The sequence below is a fragment of the Schistocerca serialis genome, chromosome 10 (assembly GCF_023864345.2).
Source record: "Schistocerca serialis cubense isolate TAMUIC-IGC-003099 chromosome 10, iqSchSeri2.2, whole genome shotgun sequence".
Lineage (NCBI taxonomy): Eukaryota > Metazoa > Arthropoda > Insecta > Orthoptera > Acrididae > Schistocerca > Schistocerca serialis.
In genome coordinates, this window is record NC_064647.1 from 171,820,627 (window position 1) to 171,842,467 (window position 21,841).

The 21,841-nt window shown below is 42.7% G+C and overlaps 1 protein-coding gene across 1 annotated transcript in view; it reads left to right on the top strand.

The window, feature by feature from the left end:
- The window catches only part of LOC126425017 (histone acetyltransferase Tip60-like), a 138,606-nt gene that overhangs the window by 109,940 nt on the left and 6,825 nt on the right, over positions 1-21,841 (top strand). The window contains exons 7-8 of the mRNA XM_050087924.1: positions 3,326-3,650; positions 6,689-6,851. Coding sequence (XP_049943881.1) covers positions 3,326-3,650; positions 6,689-6,851 — 488 coding nt within the window. The remainder of the gene's footprint in view (positions 1-3,325; positions 3,651-6,688; positions 6,852-21,841) is intronic.

Genomic DNA, 21,841 nt, shown 5'->3' on the forward strand with positions numbered 1-21,841 from the left:
TCTCGCCCGCCCTCTCTCCCTCTCGCCCGCCCTCTCTCCCTCTCGCCCGCCCTCTCTCCCTCTCGCCCGCCCTCTCTCCCTCTCGCCCGCCCTCTCTCCCTCTCGCCCGCCCTCTCTCCCTCTCGCCCGCCCTCTCTCCCTCTCTCTTGCCCTCTCTCCCTCTCTCTCGCCCTCCCTCCCTCCCTCCCTCCCGCCCTCCCTCTCTCTCGCCCTCCCTCCCTCCCTCCCGCCCTCCCTCTCTCTCGCCCTCCCTCCCTCCCCCCCTCTCTGTCGCCATCCCTCCCTCCCTCTCGCCCGCCCACCCTCCCTCCCTCCGTCTCGCCCGCCCTCCCGCCCTCCCTCCGTCTCGCCTGCCCTCCCTCCCGCCTGCCCTCCCTCCCTCCCCCCCTCCCCCCTCCCACCCTCCCTCCCGCCCGCCCTCCCTCCCTCCCTCCCACATTGGCCTTCCTCCCTCTCGCCCTCCCTCCCTCCCTCCCTCCCGCCCGCTTTCCCTCCCTCTCTCCATCCCTCGCTCTCGCCCGCCCTCCCTCCCTCCCTCACTCTCGCCCGCCCTCCCTCCCTCCCTCGCTCTCGCCCGCCCTCCCTCCCTCGCTCTCGCCCTCCCTCGCTCTCGCCCGCCCTCCCTCCCTCGCTCTCGCCCGCCCTCCCTCCCTCGCTCTCGCCCGCCCTCCCTCGCTCTCGCCCGCCCTCCCTCGCTCTCGCCCGCCCTCCCTCGCTCTCGCCCGCCCTCCCTCCCTCCCTCGCTCACGCCCGCCCTCCCTCCCTCCCTCCCTCCCTCCCTCGCTCTCGCCCGCCCGCCCTCCCTCCCTCCCTCCCTCGCTCGCTCTCGCCCGCCCTCCCTCGCTCTCGCCCGCCCTCCCTCCCTCCCTCGCTCTCGCCCTCCCTCCCTCGCTCTCGCCCTCCCTCCCTCCCTCGCTCTCGCCCTCCCTCCCTCGCTCTCACCCGCCCTCCCTCCCTCGCTCTCACCCGCCCTCCCGCCCACCCTCCCTCCCTCCCTCTCGCCCGCCCTCCCTCCCTCCCTCCCTCTCGCCCGCCCTCCCTCTCGCCCGCCCACCCTCCCTCCCTCTCGCCCGCCCTCCCTCCCTCCCTCTCGCCCGCCCTCCCTCCCTCCCTCCCGCCCGCCCTCCCTCCCTCCCTCCCTCTCGCCCGCCCTCCCTCCCTCCCTCTCGCCCGCCCTCCCTCCCTCTCGCCCGCCCTCCCTCCCTCCCTCTCGCCCGCCCTCCCTCCCTCTCGCCCGCCCTCCCTCCTGCCCGCCCTCCTTCCCTTCCTCCCTCCCTCCTTCCCTCCCTCCCACCCTCCTTCTCTCCCTCCCACCCTCGCTCCGTCCCTCCCCCGTGATCCCCACCCCCCCTACACACACATGGACACACTAATATGTAATTCCAAATTATTAACCTCAAGGTATGCTAATATTTGCCAGAAAAGGTGAAATTACATTAAACATGCTGATAACTAAAATCAAACTTCCATGTTCATCTCAGTACTGTTTCAGATTCAGCAACATTCAAATTCAGCTGTGTGTACCAGGAGAGTGAATAAATTGACAATGGGGTTTTTTGAAATAATCTTTTCACTGTTCGGTCTAGAAAGTGCAAGTGTCTTAAGTTTGAGTCTCTGTGTAGCACTTACAGTAAAACAGCGCTCAATATACAGGGCACATAATAATCCTGTCATGGCAGTATAGCAGGAAAATACTAATCATATGTTTCATCTTTCCATTGCTCTCTTTTTCCTAATACACTAAATTCCAAAAGCAGGGTATGTGTGGTTGCCAGTGTTAATAATCATCATAGTAGTATAGATATTTTTGTAGATATTTACAGGTTTTCATTAAGAGCATGCGTAAGTTGCAACATTGGCGCAGAGGCACGACTAGACTTGTTAGCAGTACCAGTGTTTTATTTTACCACTTTTCCCATCAATCTGTTACTTGTGAGGTTCTATCACAGATGATGCTTGTTTTTGCTGTTGTGATACTCTTAAGACAAATTTTGTCTGAATTCTCAAAATAAATTGCAGCTTTTGCAACGTGAGCTCTAGGGAGACTACAGGACTTATCAAATTGTTGCATAAATTCGTAGCATTTTTCCATTAGTTTAATAAACAGATACACATAACAGAGACTTTAGTCATCAGAAATAAACACTCCTTAACTAATTATAACAGTCTGCCAGTGCTGGGGTAACCTTTCGATCCCACGACTGTAGAAATCCTGTGGTTTTGAGGCAAAGAAGTCTTAGAGCCATGTTCCGATTGCATTTTGATCTGGAAAGGTAGTTCCTTAAAAGGTTGTTCAATAGCGGGAAAGATGAAAATCTGAGGGCCCAAGATAAGATGAATAAGGTGGGTGCAGAAAGGTTTTCCAACCCAACTCCTGTATAGTGTTTTTGGCAGTCTAGCAGAAAGCGGGCAGACATCATTGTGGAATAGCGTCACTTCATGTAGTCTTCCTGGTTGTTGCTCTCGGATATTTGTAATATGCCACACCATTGCTGTTCCACCAGATGCATAACATTACCCTTTGCGGGTGTGCACAGGTCTTTATACAGGGCATTATTGTCCTGCATACCTTCAGTTTCTTATGTTAGCATAAAGACACCATTTCTCATCACCTGTAATGATACAGGATAGAAATGGTTGGTGTTGTTCACAATCCAATTGATGACGAGCAAGCAGAGATGCACATGTGACCACCTACTGATTTTTGTGATTTTTGGCTTAAAGCATGCAACGCCCATACTCGCGACTTTTGAACCTTCCGCATTGCACGCAAATGTTTCACGGTGGTGGAATGGTCACAGTTCATCTTTTTGCAACACCAAGAATGTCTTCCTGAAGCTGGAGTGTCACTAATGTCAAAATGATCCTCCTCAAAACAAGAAAACTATTTTATTGCCATGCTTTGTCCAGTGGCATTATCCCCATACACAATGTAAATGTTTCTGGCTGCCTCCACTGCTCTCACCCCTATATTGATCTCAAACAGAAGAATGTGTCCGAAATGTTGATATTTCTCCACTTGACACTCCATTTTCTAACATCCACAGCTCCGTTCACTGTCTACGAATGACAAAATGACATAGTGTAAACTCAAATAGCACCAGTGAACTACAAATAAAATATGACAATCAATAAGTAAACCCATAGTGACCGGAATACCAATGTGTAAAAGAAAAATGCTATGAACTAATGCACCCACCCAATAAATAGAGTAAAACTTTTTTCTGTTAATTGTAATACAATCCAGTCAGCTGTAATACTACCACTCTGTTGTGTTTTCCACAAGAGTACCAGTTAATGTACAGCTGCTTTATTTTCTCTGCAGATGAAATGTAACCTGCGGCATCCTCCAGGGAATGAAATTTATAGGAAAGATAGCATCTCATTCTTCGAGATAGATGGCCGTAAAAACAAGGTGTACGCGCAGAACCTCTGCTTGTTGGCGAAACTCTTCCTCGACCACAAGACGCTCTACTACGACACGGACCCGTTCCTGTTCTACGTAATGACGGACGCTGATGCCCGTGGCTTCCACATAGTCGGCTACTTCAGCAAGGAGAAGGAGTCGACGGAAGACTATAACGTAGCCTGCATCCTGACTATGCCCCCTTACCAGCGGAAAGGGTATGGGAAACTGCTCATAGAATTCAGTAAGTACTACATCACACTTTTCATTAGATCGTAAGGTTATGATGTAAGGGGAAGAAAATATGTTGCACAGAAGGAACGATTTTGTTTGTGAAAGAAGGCAGTACACAGTCTTTCTGTAAAAGACTCTCGTAAAGTCGATGAAAAATGGTCTTGGTCTGTGTAAGGTAGATGCCTGCTGTATTCTGTGCAGTTGTAGTATCTCATAAACCAGTCAGACCTTAGCACTGCAGATGTTCGTTGTACAGAGCATAAGCATCATACACGTTTACAACAGCCAAGAAAATCTGCAATTTCAGAACATTGGCTTAGTACAGGTCACCCAGTGGATCATAACAACACAAAGATTCTGACATGTTATTAAGGAACAATTTGAGACACAAGTGGCCTCATACATAATGCTTGAATGGAATGAGGATAATTAAGATGAACTTATTTAGTGATTTGAGAGAGAATTTTTTACAAAATTTTCATAGCCAAGTGAAGGAGGGAATTGGCCAAATGGGGTATCAAATTCATCAAGTGTGAAGTCTAGTTTTTCAACGAAAGATTTAATTGCTTGAATGTAATGAGGGTAACTAAGAAAAAATTGACTAGTGATTTTAGGGAAATCAAAATCTTTCATGAACACTTGCTGCTAGCTTTGTAAATCAAGTGTTAAAGTATCATATCACAGCAGAAAATTAAACTTTCCTTTTTTTTAATTTTTTTTTAATCTATATACTCTTAATGATAATATAATACCAGTCAATATTTATATATAGGGTGATTATAATTAAAGTAAAACTTTCAAACCACTGTAGAAATAATACCACTGGTCAGAATTATGTCAAATTGCAACGGAATATTATCGGAGAAGGGGGAAACATATGGCAGAAGAAAAATAAATAGTTCCAAAATGTAGCAATAGATGTTGCTGTAAGCATCATAATTTAATAGTGGTTGACTACAAATGACAAATGAATCACACAACAGTGCCTAAGGTGTATGTTTGACGTTAAACAAACTGTACTACTCAGTGTGCATGGGTGTACAGGTGTGATACTGTTAGTTACGTAAGCCCATTCACCACAGCAAGGTCATATCACATCGGATGGGAAAAATCAGTTTTTAATTCTCCTGAGGCCAAAAACCACATAAAAAGCATCACTCACATCGGTTTTTAATTATCCTGAGGCCAAAACGTGCATAAAAGCATCAATCACTTTTGTTTTTGATTGCCCTGAGGCCAGAAACCGCATAAAAAGTATAAATCGAAATCAAATCAGATTATTAATTTCCTTGCGCAAAACATGTTCAGTATGCTGTCCACCTGTTTTTTGCAACAGGTTGAAATCGAGAAACAGCATGTTCCACAACTGACCGAAATGTTTCCAGGATCATGTGCAGAATGTGTTGCACAATGCATGCCTTCAATGCAGCTAAGTTTGCCATCAGAACACTGAACACAACACCTTTCAAATACTCCCCCACAGCCAGAAGACATGCAGATTAAGGCTGTAGGGAAATGAAGGCTGATAATTCTAGCATTTCCAAAATGTTGCTTCATTAGCTGCTTAACTGGATTTGCAATGTGTGGAGATGCACCTTCTTCCATAAAAATGATCCCATGTACACATCCACGCTGCTAGAGAGCTGGAATGATGCGGTTGCGCAAAAGACACTCACATTGCTTACCAGTGATGGTACAGGTAACAGCACCGGAAGCACTTGTCTCTTCAAAAAGATATGGCCCTATGATAAATGATGCCATAAAACCACACAGCACAGTAACATTCCAGGATGAAGTGGTATCGGTTGATTTGCGTGTGAATTTTCTGTTGCCCATACTCGACAATTCTGTGTATTGACATATCCTATCAGATGGAAGTGGGCTTCATCTGTTCACAAAATCTTCCAAGGCCAATCATTGTCCACTTCCATGCGAGCAAGAAATTCTAAGGCAAAGGTCTCTCTTGCTGGCATGTCAACAGGAAGCAACTCGTGCACAGGGGTAATTTTGAATGGATAGAAAAGAAGGATGTTTCATAGGATTTTACGTACCGTGCTCACAGGTATGTCCAGTGTTCGGGCAATTCTCCGTGCACTGCACGTTTGCATGCCACCACTCGTTTCCTTCTGCATTGCTGTGGCCACTGCTTCCACTGACATCAAATCAGTTCGTTTCCTCCCTCTACCAGGTCACACATCAAAAGAACCCATCTTTTCGAATTTCCGAATCATTTTGTCCGGACCCATGGCAGTCTTCAGACAACACCTTTTTTCGAACCTTCAGTGTACGCAACCTCTGCAGAGCAACATGTGCAGTCATCATTATTGTAATACAGCTTTACAAGCAGAGTGCGATCCTGCTTTGAGACAGTCATGGCGAGTGTAGCAGATGCGAAAGGAGGAAAAGTCACGTACCCGACGTGTTTATACCAACTTCAATGGGTCGTGCGCATGACAGGTATTTTCATTTACATATTCTGACACATACAGCGCCATCTATTGATCAATTTTCACACTATTTTCCCCCTTCTACGATAATATTCCATTGCAATTTGACGTCATTCTGACCAGTGGTGTTATTTCTACATTGTTTTGAAAGCTTAACTTTAATTGTAATTACCCTGTATATTGTATTTCATACTTTCTGAGAAAAACTTGAAAATAAAATATGGAAGAAATGGCAAATGGTTTGTAAAATGATTTATCTAAAAATAAGAAACAAAACAGATGAGAGAAATATTTGATGCTCGAAATAATCTGCAGCAGATGCGATGTTGATTGAGAATTTAAATTTCAGTGTATGACTTAGAACTGTAAAGAGTATTAGCTGATATCTGTCTGGCTTACATAATTTTGAACATCATTCAGAGGTGCTTAAAACATTTCTCCAATCTACCGTATTTCTTATTTTTAGGCTAATCATTGCACAAAACATTTGAGTACCACTATTTCAAAAAGAAATGTCTATTGTTAAATATACAGTGCCAGGTATTATACCTCTCTATGGTAGAGACTAACAAATTTAACTATTATTATTTTTTATTTTAAGGCTACGAACTGTCAAAGTTTGAAGGCAAGACGGGCTCTCCGGAGAAGCCCCTTTCGGACCTGGGGCTGCTCTCGTACCGTAGCTACTGGGCTCAGACCATCCTCGAATTCCTGATCAACGTCAAGCCTGTGGGGGAGAATGAGAAACCCCTCATCACTATCAAGTAAGTGATGAGTAAAATTGCAAATGAGGGCAAAAGCATGCAAAATTTGTATTCGTGTCATACATATGAAAGAATGTTTATAATCGAGGGAAAAAAATTACAAATGGATAGAATGGCTGTCCAGTACTTGCCTTCAAGAGGCAAAATTCCAGTACTGTCCATAAACATATTTAAGAGCTGGTTAAAAGTGTACTTACAATGTCAGTAGCTCATGTGTTGCATGCTGATATTAGCAGCCCCAGGTATACATCCATCAGTGCCATAACCTACTTGTATGTCTTACTTCCAATTTTGCCGAATTTTCTGACACCATTTTTATATTCTAACTTAACAAAATACTGACTAACTTTTATTTTTTTTACAAACCATAGAAAATTGTGAATGAGAATCTGATTGACTAAGTGCATCAGACTCGTGATTCATTGTGTTGACTCCCTACAGTTCATGACGGGAACTGTTACCGACAGCAGTAACAGCGGGAACGCCTACACTGTAAGTGCACTTTTACCAAAAGTGATAAGCTGTTCTTAGGTTTTGGAGCTGTTAGTTCCTTACAGAGGGAAGAAGATATGTTAGGTAAGGTTAGAAAGGAGAGCTAGGTCATTTTTGAACCGTTACCTACATCAAAAAGTAAATCATTAGTGAGAAAGATAAATATAAAACATTGAACAAAATGCTCATGAACTTTTATTTATTTTATACAGATCACAGAAGGTCACTACAATGGTTATGACATACCTGATAGCTGCGCATTTATCCTTTGATTGTAAAATAATCCATTGTAATATACACTCTAAAACAAATAAAAAGGTGGGTGTGTTCCACCACGAAGTAATTATCCAAATTGGATGGAAATAAGTAGATGTGATGTACATGTACAGGCAAATGATTTATTCAAGAGAAAGGGCTTTACAAATTCAGCAAGAAAATAATGCATTAATCCACATCTGGCCCTTATACAAGCAGTTATTCAGCTTGGCATTGGCTGATAAGAGTTGTTGTATGTCCTCCTGAAGTGTAACATACCAAATTCAGTCCACCTGGTGTTTTGGATTGTCAAAATCCCAATATGATTGGAGGACACTGTCCATAATGCTCCAAACATTCTCTGTTGTGACGATATCCACAACCTTGCTGGCCACGGTAAGGTTTGGTAAGCACGAAGACAAGCAGTAGAAACTTGCAATGTGAGGGAAGGCATTTTCTTTCTGAAATGTAAGCCCAAGATGGCTTGCCATGAAGGGCAACAAATTGGGAAGTAGAATATCGTCGGTGTCCAGGGCACCTCCAGACTCGTCTTCGCTAGTCATCAGTTAGCAGGACTCATTACTGAAGACAGTTCCACTACAGTTAGTGAGATTCCAGGCCAAAGATATGTCTGTGATCTGTATATATAGGATACTTGAGAACTTCTACATACATTATCATTTTTTATTTATACAGAGTGTTAGGAGTATAAGTGCAGACTGAGAGGACAGTGTACTGAATGACATTACATCAGTATTTACTTCATTTGCAGGCAAATAACTGTAAGTATTGGAGTAGTACTTTTTTAGATTGTTTAGTACCTCCAAGTCTGTGTGACTAAAGCAAGCCATTAACACCTATTTTCCCGGGGCAGAAGGTGAGGTGGGGAATTTTGGATGCAAATTGATTAGTCTATATTGAAAGGTGTGGTCCACTTAGTGGTACAGTTATGATAGTGCAGAAAACATCAGGTAGTAAATTATGTGAAGTATTTTGGGGAAGACTGATAGGCGTAGAGAAAAACAACTAACACACTGAAATGAGAACATATTAAGGTACCAATGATCTTAAGGTCTGCACTTTGTATTTTTCACTAATGATCTACTTTTTGACATAGGCAGTGGTTTGAAAATGAACAGATTAATTCGAAACTAGTCACCATTAAGTAATATGTATGAAATGGTGACAGGAAACTAAATAAATAATAAATTATAGTTGCTCTTCCTTTATACCAAGCAATTTTAGAATTATACGTATTTTCACTTTGATTCAAAATTTTATCAATGTTTTTGTGTATCATATTACAAGATGGTTGGTTTATTACAAAACTAACAAAACACCTTTTATTTGTGTTTCCATTTGTTCGCCTAAAAAACAATGCATCAATTGGAAACAGTGGTCATATCGGAGGGCTTAAAATCGTAGGAAAGTACTAGCGAGCATCAAATTAATATTAAAAAGTATTATGTTATGAGGGAGATGACACAGTCATAATGAGTGGAGAGAGTCTAAAAAGGATATATTACTTCAAATACCTCGGATCAACTGTTTCAAGTAATGTAAATCTGAATTTTGATTTAGATCACAGCATTTTAACTGGCTGGAGGAATTGTAAAGGAAGTTACATTAAGTAAAAGCAGACAAAGAATTTAGATGAGGCCATTATAAGTAACATCAGCAGTAGTGTTACAAAAACAGTAGCAATATCTGTGCCCTGGCAAAATCGTCAGCCATAATAAGTTTTTACAAAGTTTCTTTGTGTTTTTAGCTGTTCTTTTTTCTGTTAATCAGTGTGTCATTGGCTACCTGGGCATGTAACTGACTTGCACCTGTCAGCAACGGAATCTGAGACAGCTGGCATGTCAGACCGTGTGGTCAACAATAGCCGTGGCTAATGGAATTGTTGGGCATGTCATGTGAACTCAGATGTCGTCAGAGCTTGTACTGCCCATTGGAGGCAGTTGAGACAGTCAATAGCACACCTTCAACACAGTGGTGTACGAATAACCTGGTGCCTGTGTGATCTCGTATAAGGAGTGACCTATGCATCTGATGGCTGACATCTTGCTGTGGTAGTGTGTGCTGATATCGCATGTCTTTCTGTCCTGCACCTAAGCTCGGACAGTGTCCGAATCATGTGACCCATCGAACAGTTCTGTTCACTGTGGGTATTGAGGCACTCTCTTTCTGCCACAGCAGCTGTATCTGATTCCATTGCTCATGAGTGAGAGTCGATGATATGCCCAAGGAGACAATGATGTGTTGATGAACAAAGTAAATTGTTGTTGTTGTGATCTTCAGTCCTGAGACCGGTTTGATGCAGCACTCCATGCTACTCTATTCTGTGCAAGCTTCTTCATCTCCCAGTACTTACTGCAACCTACATCCTTCTGCATCTGCTTAGTGTATTCATCTCTTGGTCTCCCTCTACTATTTTTACCCTCCACACTGCCCTCCAATGCTAAATTTGTGATCCCTTGATGCCTCAGGACATGTCCTACCAACCAATCCCTTCTTCTAGTCAAGTTGTGCCACAAACTCCTCCGCAATTCTATTCAATAGCTCCTCATTAATTATGTCATCTGCCCATCTAATCTTCAGCATTCTTCTGTAGCACCACATTTCGAAAGCTTCTATTCTCTTCCTGTCCAAACTATTTATCATCCATGTTTCACTTCCATACATGGCTACACTCCATACAAGTACTTTCAGAAACGACTTCCTGACACTTAAATCTATACTCTGTTAACAAATTTCTCTTCTTCAGAAACGCTTTCCTTGTCATTGCCAGTCTACATTTTATATCCTCTCTACTTCGACCATCATCAGTTATTTTGCTCCCCAAATAGCAAAACTCCTTTACTACTTTAAGTGTCTCATTTCCTTATCTAATTCCCTCAGCATCACCTGACTTTATTCGACTACATTCCATTATCCTCGTTTTGCTTTTGTTGATGTTCATCTTATATTTGCCATTCAAGACACTGTCCATTCCATTCAGCTGCTCTTCCAAGTCCTTTGCTGTCTCTGACAGAATTACAATGTCATCGGCGAACCTCAACGTTTTTATTTCTTCTCCATGGACTTTAATACCTACTCCGAACTTTTCTTTTGTTTCCTTTACTGCTTGCTCAATATACAGATTAAATAACATCGTGGATAGGCTACAACCCTGTCTCACTCCCTTCCCAACTACTGCTTCCCTTTCGTGCCCCTCGACTCTTATAACTGCCATCTGGTTTCTGTACAAGTTATAAATAGCCTTTCGCTCCCTGTATTTTACCTGTGCCACCTTTAAAATTTGAAAGAGAGTATTACAGTTAACATTGTCAAAAGCTTTCTCTAAGTCTACAAATGCTAGAAACGTAGGTTTGCCTTTCCTTAATCTTTCTTCTAAGATAAGTCGTAAGGTCAGTATTGCCTCACGTGTTCCAACATTTCTACGGAATCGAAACTGATCTTCCCCGAGGTCGGCTTCTACCAGTTTTTCCATTCATCTGTAAGGAATTCGCGCTAGTATTTTGCAGCTGTGACTTATTAAACTGATAGTTCGGTAATTTTCACATCTGTCAACACCTGCTTTCTTTGGGATTGGAATTATTATATTCTTCTTGAAGTCTCATACATCTTGCTCACCAAATGGTAGAGTTTTGTCAGGACTGGTTCTCCCAAGGCCGTCAGTAGTTCCAATGGAATGTTGTCTACTCCCAGGGCCTTGTTTCGACTCAGGTCTTTCAGTGCTCTGTCAAACTCTTCACGCAGTATTGTATCTCCCATTTCGTCTTCATCTACATTCTCTTCCATTTCCAGAATATTGTCCTCAAGTACGTTGCCCTTGTACAGACCCTCTATATACTCCTTCCACCTTTCTGCTTTTTCTTCTTTGCTTAGAACTGGGTTTCCATCAAAGCTCTTGATATTCATACAAGTGGTTCTCTTTTCTCTAAAGGTTTCTTTAATTTTCCTGTAGGCAATATCTATCTTACCCCTTGTGAGATAAGCCTCTACATCCTTACATTTGTCCTCTAGCCATCCGTGCTTAGCCATTTTGCACTTCCTGCCGATCTCATTTTTGAGACGTTTGTATTCCTTTTTGCCTGCTTCATTTACCACAATTTTTATATTTTCTCCTTTCATCAATTAAATTCAATATTTCTTCTGTTACCCAAGGATTTCTACTAGCCCTCGTCTTTTTACCTTTTTGGTCCTCTGCTGCCTTCACTACTTGATCCCTCAGAGCTACCCATTCTTCTTCTACTGTATTTCTTTCCCCCATTCCTGTCGATTGTCCCCTTATGCTCTCCCTGGAACTCTGTACAACCTCTGGTTTAGTCAGTTTATCCAAGTCCTATCTGATACAAAGTAAATAACAACCTAAAGACTTTCTTAAAACAAATTGTAATTTGAGATGTGTAACATCTTATTTCAATTGCAAACCATTGATGGCTGTTCTTTTCCCAAAGAGTGCTAATGTTTTTAGCACATGCGCCATCTACCTTGCTTCTAATTTTCAATGCTTCATGGACCCTCTCAGTTGTAACCAGCTGAAGCACTTTTTATTTGTTTTCACTGGGCTCTGTGGGTGTTACACTTCAAATATGGAGGTCAGGGGCTTTTTCCTCAACAGTTGCTGCGATTTTTTCTGTCATGTGTTGCTGCTTTCACCTCTGATAATGAATTGTTAATGTGAAAAGTTCCCAGTTCCGCCAGGGTTCAGAGCTCTTGTTAAACTGTAGACACCCATATAACTTGCTAGGTAAGTCAGTCGGAACATCTGAGGAAGGCGAAAGCATACCGTTTTTTATAGGACTATGGCTGGGAGTGGAGCACTGTTGCATTCTAACCAGCCTGTAGGTTAAGGTCAACATTATCTTACACCAATACCACGCCACGAGTTTTTTTATATGAGCAGTTGTGCATCCTGTAGACAGAAAAGTGATGAAGTGAGGTAAGAAAATAAAATTCTCATTATATAAGGTGCTACAAAGGAACCTTCACAGTAAGTTAGTTGCAAATCGTAAATTTCATTTATAGAATTTGAGTCCGTCTGGAACATTAAAATCCACATACAGGTTGGTTAGTACTAGACTATTGACGTCATCCTCATTGTATACTTTCAGTTCAACATTTTGTATCCCCCCTCCCCGTATCCATACACTTTGTCTAAAACTGCACCCTACAGGATAGCTTCCATTGATATGAGATAGGCAAATTTGATAGTATTTTAGTACTGGTACAATATCTATCTCTCTTTGGTGGGAAACAGAATAGCATCTGAAATTGCTTGCATAATGAGGAGCAATCCTTCACGATAGAAGTAGAGTTGTTCAGAACTGCAACTATGCATCATAATTTCTGCTGTCACAAGAAATTGTGTCATGGAAGTTTACTATTGATAAAGTATAACCCTGTAATGTCACAATGTGATATTACTTCCCAAGCATTTACATCTGGTTGATTTGGTGTTAGCTACAAACCAACTGCTCAATTTTATGACTATCAGATAATTGCCATTCTATCATTTCAGCTGTTGTGATAATGATCATATTATGTCGTGAAATAAACTGGAATCACTGTTGTATGAATTAAGCATTAGTGCAGAACATTGGAATCTCCTGTAAGGTGGATCTGGAAATGGGTGGGAAATATACATTATCAGTTGCTGTAAGTCTTACAGGCACTGGGTAGATCTCCATGCAGTGAAGCTAATGCCATCATTCAGAAGATTTCAACAATGAGTGCTACTGAGATTAATGGGTCTTACTCGCACTACCTCAATTGATGTATTGTTAGTAATTGTATGAATATTCCCATTGGACTTAGAATTCAGGAAAATGGATGCCCTTTATTGTTTAAAGAAAGTCAATGAAATGGAAGTATAAAGGATTCCATGGAAATGAGGCCAAAACAAGATGGCATGTTACAACCGCAGAAAATGAATGAGACACTTCAGGCACTCGCAGGAGAACACACGAATTTCTCCCTATCGTCAGTGGGAGAGAAAAAATGAGTTTCCTGAACCCGTTGAGTGGATTGATACATTATCTGACAAGTAATGGCCTGTATGCTACATATCTATGCAATATGAAAAAAACAGATGCTAAATAGCTGTGGCTGCGGCAGTGTGGTACTCCGGAGCAGACATTGTGGGCTGTGCGCTCTGCAGAGATGCAGTGGGCTGTGGTCATCAGGCTTTAAGGATGCAGGATCCAAAAGCAACACTAAGAAATGAGTACACTTGGCGCGTCTTGAACAATGCTGCAACCACAGTGTCCAGGAAGACTTCACGAGGCATTCAACCGTCTGTCAGCATGCTGCCATCCTGGCAAATGAGGGTCTCCTACAAATGGAGAGAAGGCAGCTGAGGTCAGCAACCACTGAATGAAATGGTTTTTCATGACTTTGCATCACATTTGTGCAAGTGATAACAGAAATGTGTATTCTATGACATTACAGTGAATCACTATTACAGTGAAAATGCTACTGACATGTTTTCCTGTGTCTGAAGAATCCAGCAGGCATTGGCTGTTGACCGGGCAAGTATAAGAGCAGATCCAGTAGTGGAAACAACCATTTACAGTTCAGATTCATCCTAATAAGTGAACATAACCAGAACAGAATCTGTAGTACTAACTGTGGTGTTAGTAGTTGGGCAATTGATTAAGGGGTTTGATTGTAGTTGTGTTGTGGTAGAAAGTAGATGTAGCATCAGCACTTGTATATTAGCATTAAAGTATCATAAGTTGTTGTTGTTGTTGTTGTGGTCTTCAGTCCTGAGACTGGTTTGATGCAGCTCTCCATGCTGCTCTATCCTGTGCAAGCTTTTTCATCTCCCAGTACCTACTGCAACCTACATCCTCCTGAATCTGCTTAGTGTATTCATCTCTTGGTCTCCCTCTACGATTTTTACCCTCCACGCTCCCCTCCAATACTAAATTGGTGATCCCTTGATGCCTCAGAACATGTCCTACCAACCGATCCCTTCTTCTGGTCAAGTTGTGCCACAAACTTCTCTTCTCCCCAATCCTATTCAATACTTCCTCATTAGTTATGTGATCTATCCATCTAATCTTCAGCATTCTTCTGTAGCACCACATTTCGAAAGCTTCTATTCTCTTCTTGTCCAAACTATTTATCGTCCATGTTTCACTTCCATACATGGCTACACTCCATACGAATACTTTCAGAAATGACTTCCTGACACTTAAATCAATACTGGATGTTAACAAATTTCTCTTCTTCAGAAACGCTTTCCTTGCCATTGCCAGCCTACATTTTATATCCTCTCTACTTCGACCATCATCAGTTATTTTGCTCCCCAAATAGCAAAACTCCTTTACTACTTTAAGTGCCTCATTTCCTAATCTAATTCCCTCAGCATCACCCGACTTAATTAGACTACATTCCATTATCCTTGTTTTGCTTTTGTTGATGTTCATCTTATATCCTCCTTTCAAGACACTGTCCATTCCATTCAACTGCTCTTCCAAGTCCTTTGCTGTCTCTGACAGAATTACAATGTCATCGGCGAACCTCAAAGTTTTTATTTCTACTCCATGGATTTTAATACCTATTCCGAATTTTTCTTTTGTTTCCTTTACTGCTTGCTCAATATACAGATTGAACAACATCGGGGAGAGGCTACAACCCTGTCTTACTCCCTTCCCAACCACTGCTTCCCTTTCATGTCCCTCGACTCTTATAACTGCCATCTGGTTTCTGTACAAATTGTAAATAGCCTTTCGCTCCCTGTATTTTATCCCTGCCACCTTCAGAATTTGAAAGAGAGTATTCCAGTCAACATTGTCAAAAGCTTTCTCTAAGTCTACAAATGCTAGAAACGTAGGTTTGCCTTTCCTTAATCTTTCTTCTAAGGTAAGTCGTAAGGTCAGTACTGCCTCACGTGTTCCAGTGTTTCTACGGAATCCAAACTGATCTTCCCCGAGGTTGGCTTCTACTAGTTTTTCCATTCGTCTGTAAAGAATTCGTGTTAGTATTTTGCAGCTGTGACTTATTAAGCTGATAGTTCGGTAATTTTCACATCTGTCAACACCTGCTTTCTTTGGGATTGGAATTATTATATTCTTCTTGAAGTCTGTGGGTATTTCGCCTGTTTCATACATCTTGCTCACCAGATGGTAGAGTTTTGCCAGGACTGGCTCTCCCAAGGCCCTCAGTAGTTCTAATGGAATGTTGTCTACTCCGGGGGCCTTGTTTCGACTCAGGTCTTTCAGTGCTCTGTCAAACTCTTCACGCAGTATCATATCTCCCATTTCATCTTCATCTACATCCTCTTCCATTTCCATAATATTGTCCTCAAGTACATCGCCCTTGTATAGACCCTCTATAACCTCCTTCCACCTTTCTGCTTTCCCTTCTTTGCTTAGAACTGGATTTCCATCTGAGCTCTTGATATTCATACAAGTCGTTCTCTTATCTCCAAAGGTCTCTTTAATTTTCCTGTAGGCAGTATCTATCTTACCCCTAGTGAGATAGGCCTCTACATCCTTACATTTGTCCTCTAGCCATCCCTGCTTAGCCATTTTGCACTTCCTGTCGATCTCATTTTTGAGACGTTTGTATTCCTTTTTGCCTGTTTCACTTACTGCATTTTTGTATTTTCTCCTTTCATCAATTAAATTCAATATTTCTTCTGTTACCCAAGGATTTCTACTAGCCCTCGTCTTTTTACCTACTTGATCCTCTGCTGCCTTCACTACTTCATCCCTCAAAGCTACCCATTCTTCTTCTACTGTATTTATTTCCCCCATTCCTGTCAATTGTTCCCTTATGCTCTCCCTGAATCTCTGTACAACCTCTGGTTCTTTTAGTTTATCCAGGTCCCATCTCCTTAAATTCCCACCTTTTTGCAGTTTCTTCAGTTTTAATCTACAGGTCATAACCAATAGATTGTGGTCAGAGTCCACATCTGCCCCTGGAAATGTCTTACAATTTAAAACCTGGTTCCTAAATCTCTGTCTTACCATTATATAATCTATCTGATACCTTTTAGTATCTCCAGGGTTCTTCCATGTATACAACCTTCTTTCATGATTCTTAAACCAAGAGTTAGTTATGATTATGTTGTGCTCTGTGCAAAATTCTACCAGGCGGCTTCCTCTTTCATTTCTGTCCCCCAATCCATATTCACCTACTATGTTTCCTTCTCTCCCTTTTCCTACACTCGAATTCCAGTCACCCATGACTATTAAATTTTCGTCTCCCTTCACAATCTGAATAATTTCTTTTATTTCATCATACATTTCTTCAATTTCTTCGTCATCTGCAGAGCTAGTTGGCATATAAACTTGTACTACTGTAGTAGGTGTGGGCTTCGTATCTATCTTGGCCACAATAATGCGTTCACTATGCTGTTTGTAGTAGCTTACCCGCATTCCTATTTTCCTATTCATTATTAAACCTACTCCTGCATTACCCCTATTTGATTTTGTGTTTATAACCCTGTAGTCACCTGACCAGAAGTCTTGTTCCTCCTGCCACCGAACTTCACTAATTCCCACTATATCTAACTTCAACCTATCCATTTCCCTTTTTAAATTTTCTAACCTACCTGCCCGATTAAGGGATCTGACATTCCACGCTCCGATCCGTAGAACGCCAGTTTTCTTTCTCCTGATAACGACATCCTCTTGAGTAGTCCCCGCCCGGAGATCCGAATGGGGGACTATTTTACCCCCGGAATATTTTACCCAAGAGGACGCCATCATCATGTATTCATACAGTAAAGCTGCATGCCCTCGGGAAAAATTACGGCTGTAGTTTCCCCTTGCTTTCAGCCGTTCGCAGTACCAGCACAGCAAGGCCGTTTTGGTTAATGTTACAAGGCCAGATCAGTCAATCATCCAGACTGTTGCCCTTGCAACTACTGAAAAGGCTGCTGCCCCTCTTCAGGAACCACACGTTTGTCTGGCCTCTCAACAGATACCCCTCCGTTGTGGTTGCACCTACGGTACGGCTATCTGTATCGCTGAGGCACGCAAGCCTCCCCACCAACGGCAAGGTCCATGGTTCATGGGGGGAATAAGTACCAGGAATAAATAATCAATGTACACGATGTCTCAAATCTCTTGGGTCAAATCGAAACAGTTGATGTTGGGTCCACAACTGATTATATTGAGATAGGGAACCAGTGGTCAGAAACGCATATTTATTGTGTTGTAGACATACACAGTGTACACTGTATAACGACAATACTGTTTTTCGTAATTGTTCAAAGTGACGACCACCTGTCTAAATGCATGTATTGCAAAGGTGCAGCCATGTCTGAAGTGAGGACAATCTACACGCCACCCACATTGATGGCCACCAGCAATGATTCTCTGTCATGTATGGGCAGCCATTGTCCAAGATCTTCTGATATGACCTTATTTGTTGCTTCCCCGTTTGACTGATCATCTGTTGACACACAATCAGCATGGATTTGGAAAATGTTCTTGTGAAACACAACTAGCTCTTTATTCACACAAGGGATTTCAAATTTATTCCGTATTTCTAGATTTCCAGAAGGTTTTTGACACTGTACCACAGAAGTGGCTTGTAGTGAAATTATGAGCTTATGGAATATCATCTCAGTTATATGACTGTATTCATGATTTCATCTCAGAGAGGTCACAGTTCGTAGTAATTGACATAAAGTAATAGAGTAAGACAGAAGTGATTTCTGGCATTCCCCAAGGTAGTGTTACAGGCCTTCAAACAACTTAAATTGGAAAGAACGCACAGAAAATGCTGAGGGGGCAAACAGAAGACTGTGTTTTATTGGCAGAACACTTAGAAAATGTAAGAGATCTACTAAAGAGACTGCCTACACTACACTTGTCCATCCTCTTTTTGAGTACAGCTACATGGTGTGGGATCCTTACGAGATAGGATTAACGGAGTACATCAAGAAAGTTCAAAGAATAGCAGCACGTTTTGTACTGTCCTGAAATAGAGGAGAGAGGGTGACGGACACGATACAGGATTTGGGATGGTCACAATTAAAACAAAGGCATTTTTCATTGCAGCGGAATCTTCTCATGAAATTTCAATCACCAACTTTCTCCTCCGACCTACATAGGGAGAAATGTTCGTCATAATAAAATAAAGGAAATCAGAGCTCGCACAAAAAGATATAGTTGTTCATTTTTTCCATGCACTGTTCAAGATTGGAATAATTGAGAATTATTGTGAAGGTGGTTCAGTGAACCCTCTGCCAGGCACTTAGTGTGATTTGCAGAGTATCGATGTAGATTTAGAATGGTCCACATTACCTGGTGTTCCTGCGAGATGTGCTCGCACAGTTCTTGGAGACTGTACCCTATATTGTCCATGAAATGACGTTGTTTCAGCATGACGGTGCACTTCAGTGTTAATCTTGGCAAGCACCTGAATAACACGTACCCTGATTGTTGGATTGGAAGGGGGGTGGGGGGCTCCTGTCCCATGGCCAGCATGATTGCCGGATTTCACAGCTCTGGATTTCTTCCTCGTGGTGTCATGTCAAGATGTTGGTGTATTAGACACCCGTAGTTCCTGTGCGGTGGCCTTGTGCACATTGAGAATGGTGGTCGTCACTTTGAACAGTTACTCTGAGCTATGTTGTTGTTATGCAATGTACGCTGAGTATGTCTGTAACACAATAAATGTGCATTTCCAACTGTTGGTTCCCAATCTCAATATAATTGGTTGTGGACCCTGTTGTGACTTGGCAAGACAGCCAAGTCACTATGAGAGGAAGCCGAAAGGCACGCACTTAAGCTCACGCAGGCTGGCGCGAGGTCTGTAACATTATAAGGAAATGAGAACTTAGAAAAATGGACGCAGTTGCTGTAATACTTAACTTTAATCCATAATTGTAGAACATCGCTCTTGTTGATACATTAATATAAGCTCAATATAACTGGTAATGGCGCCTTGCTAGGTCGTAGCAAATGACGTAGCTGAAGGCTATGCTAACTATTGTCTCGGCAAATGAGAGCGTATTTGTCAGTGAACCATTGCTATTAACGTCAGCTGTACAACTGGGGCGAGTGCTAGTAAGCCTCTCTAGACCTGCCGTGTGGTGGCGCTCGGTCTGCAATCACTGACAGTGGTGACACACGGGTCCGACGTATACTAACGGACCGCGGCCGATTTAAAGGCTACCACCTAGCAAGTGTGGTGTCTGGCGGTGACACCACAGACCCACTATCACCCGTTTCAGTTTGACCCAAAAGATGTGGACATCCTGCATACTTCTTTTATTATTCACAAATATGTGAGTTGTACAGCTTATGTTAGCTTCCCAGATAATAGACTAAAGTTGTGAGAATAAATAAATAAAAAATTGTGAGATAAATAAATAAAAATAATGATGAATAAATAAATTCTCTGCATTATCATCTCAAGGATTTATTTGGTGTCTCTGTCACAGTGAGATATAGACAGTCACATGTTTTCCAACAATGTTGTTCTGAGTCGCCCACTGTAAGTCAATAATATTTCCCAGTGCTTTAAATTGTTACAATAAATTGACAGTATGAGCTACACTGCTGCTACTGTAGATACAGCCGCTCCCTGTTTCACTAAATCGCTGTCAGTGTGAGGATAAAACTCCTAGAAGCAAGGAGTGTAAGTCCTGAAAGAACATCTGAGAAGTTTGGAAGGTACAAGATGAGGTACTGGCAGAAGTAAAGCTGTGCAGGCCAGTCGTGATATGTGTGCAGAAAGCTCAGTTGATACAGAACTTGCCCACAAACAGCAGAGGACCCAGGTTCAATTTCCAGACTGGCTCACTGTTGTGATCTGCTAGGAAGTTTCAAATCAGCACACACTCCACTGCAGAGTGAAAGATTTGTTCTGGAAATACACTGATAGAAAAAAAATTACAACACTAGAAAATAATTAATGTAGAGTAATGAAATTTTGGGAATACATTCATTAAGATCATAGGTTAATGTAAGTGCAAGATAAGCCGTGGCAAATGTGAACTGCAGGTACATTAATAACAGGTGCAACCATCTGAATGCAAGCATGCAAACATACATGCATTGTGTTGTACAGGTGCCGGATGTCAGTTTGTGGGATGGAGATCTGTGCCTGTCGCACTTCGTCGGTCTATACAGGGAAAGTTAGTGCCTGATGTGGATGACACTGGAGTTGTAATCCAGTGATGTCCCACGTGTTCTCAACTGGAAACAGATCTGATGATCGAGCAGGCCGAGGCAACATATAGACACTCCAGAGCATGTTGTGTTACAACAGCGGTATGTGGGCTAGCGTTATCCTGCTCAAAACACCCCCTGGAATGTTGTTGATGGATGGCAGCACAACAGGTCGAATCACCAGATTGACGTACAAATTTGCAGTCAGGGTGCATAAGATAACCACGAGAGTGCTCCTGCTGTCATACGAAAGTCCACGCCAGACCGTAACACCAGTTGTAGATCCAGTGTGTCTGACACGCAGACTGGTTGGTCGCAAGCCCTCGATTGGCCACCACCTAACCGTCGCACGGCTGTCACTAACACTGAGACAGAACCGACTTTCATCAGTAAACATAACAGACCTCCACCCTGCCCTCCAAGTAGCTCTCACTTGACACTAGTGAAGTCCCAAATGGTGGTGATTTGGGGTCAGTGGAGTGCAGGCTACAGGTCGCCTGGCTTGGAGCTGTCCTTGAAGTAACCGATTTGTAACAGTTCATTGTGTCACTGATGCTACTGCTGCTCAAATTGCTGCTGTAGATGCAGTACGATATGCCAGAGCCACATGCCGAGCACGATGGTCTTCCCTCTCAGTAGTGCCAGGGGGCCATCCGGAGCCCGGCCTTCTTGCGACCGTACATTCTCATGACCGCCACTGGCAGCAATAATATACAGTGGCTACATTCCCGCCAAGTCTTTCTGCAGTATCACAGAAGGAACATCCAACTTCTAGTAGCCCTATTACAAGATCTCATTCAAACTCTGTGAGGTGTTGATAATGGTGTCCTTGATGCCCTAAAGGCATTCTTGGCCGTCGTCACCTCGCCGTGTCGAATCTCAGAAGCAACCAATGCTCACGATCGTTACAGTGTGTATTGCATCCTCATAGTGGTGCTGCTAGTGCCACCCTTGTGTGACTGGCACGAAATTCGAATAGTGTTGTGTACATAGTTCCGCGTAGTCAGTCCATACACAACTTTCCCACTAGAGGGTGCCCCGCTAAGCACAACAGTGCAGGCGCAGCGCTCATCTGTCTCCGCACTATGAGATGGCGCT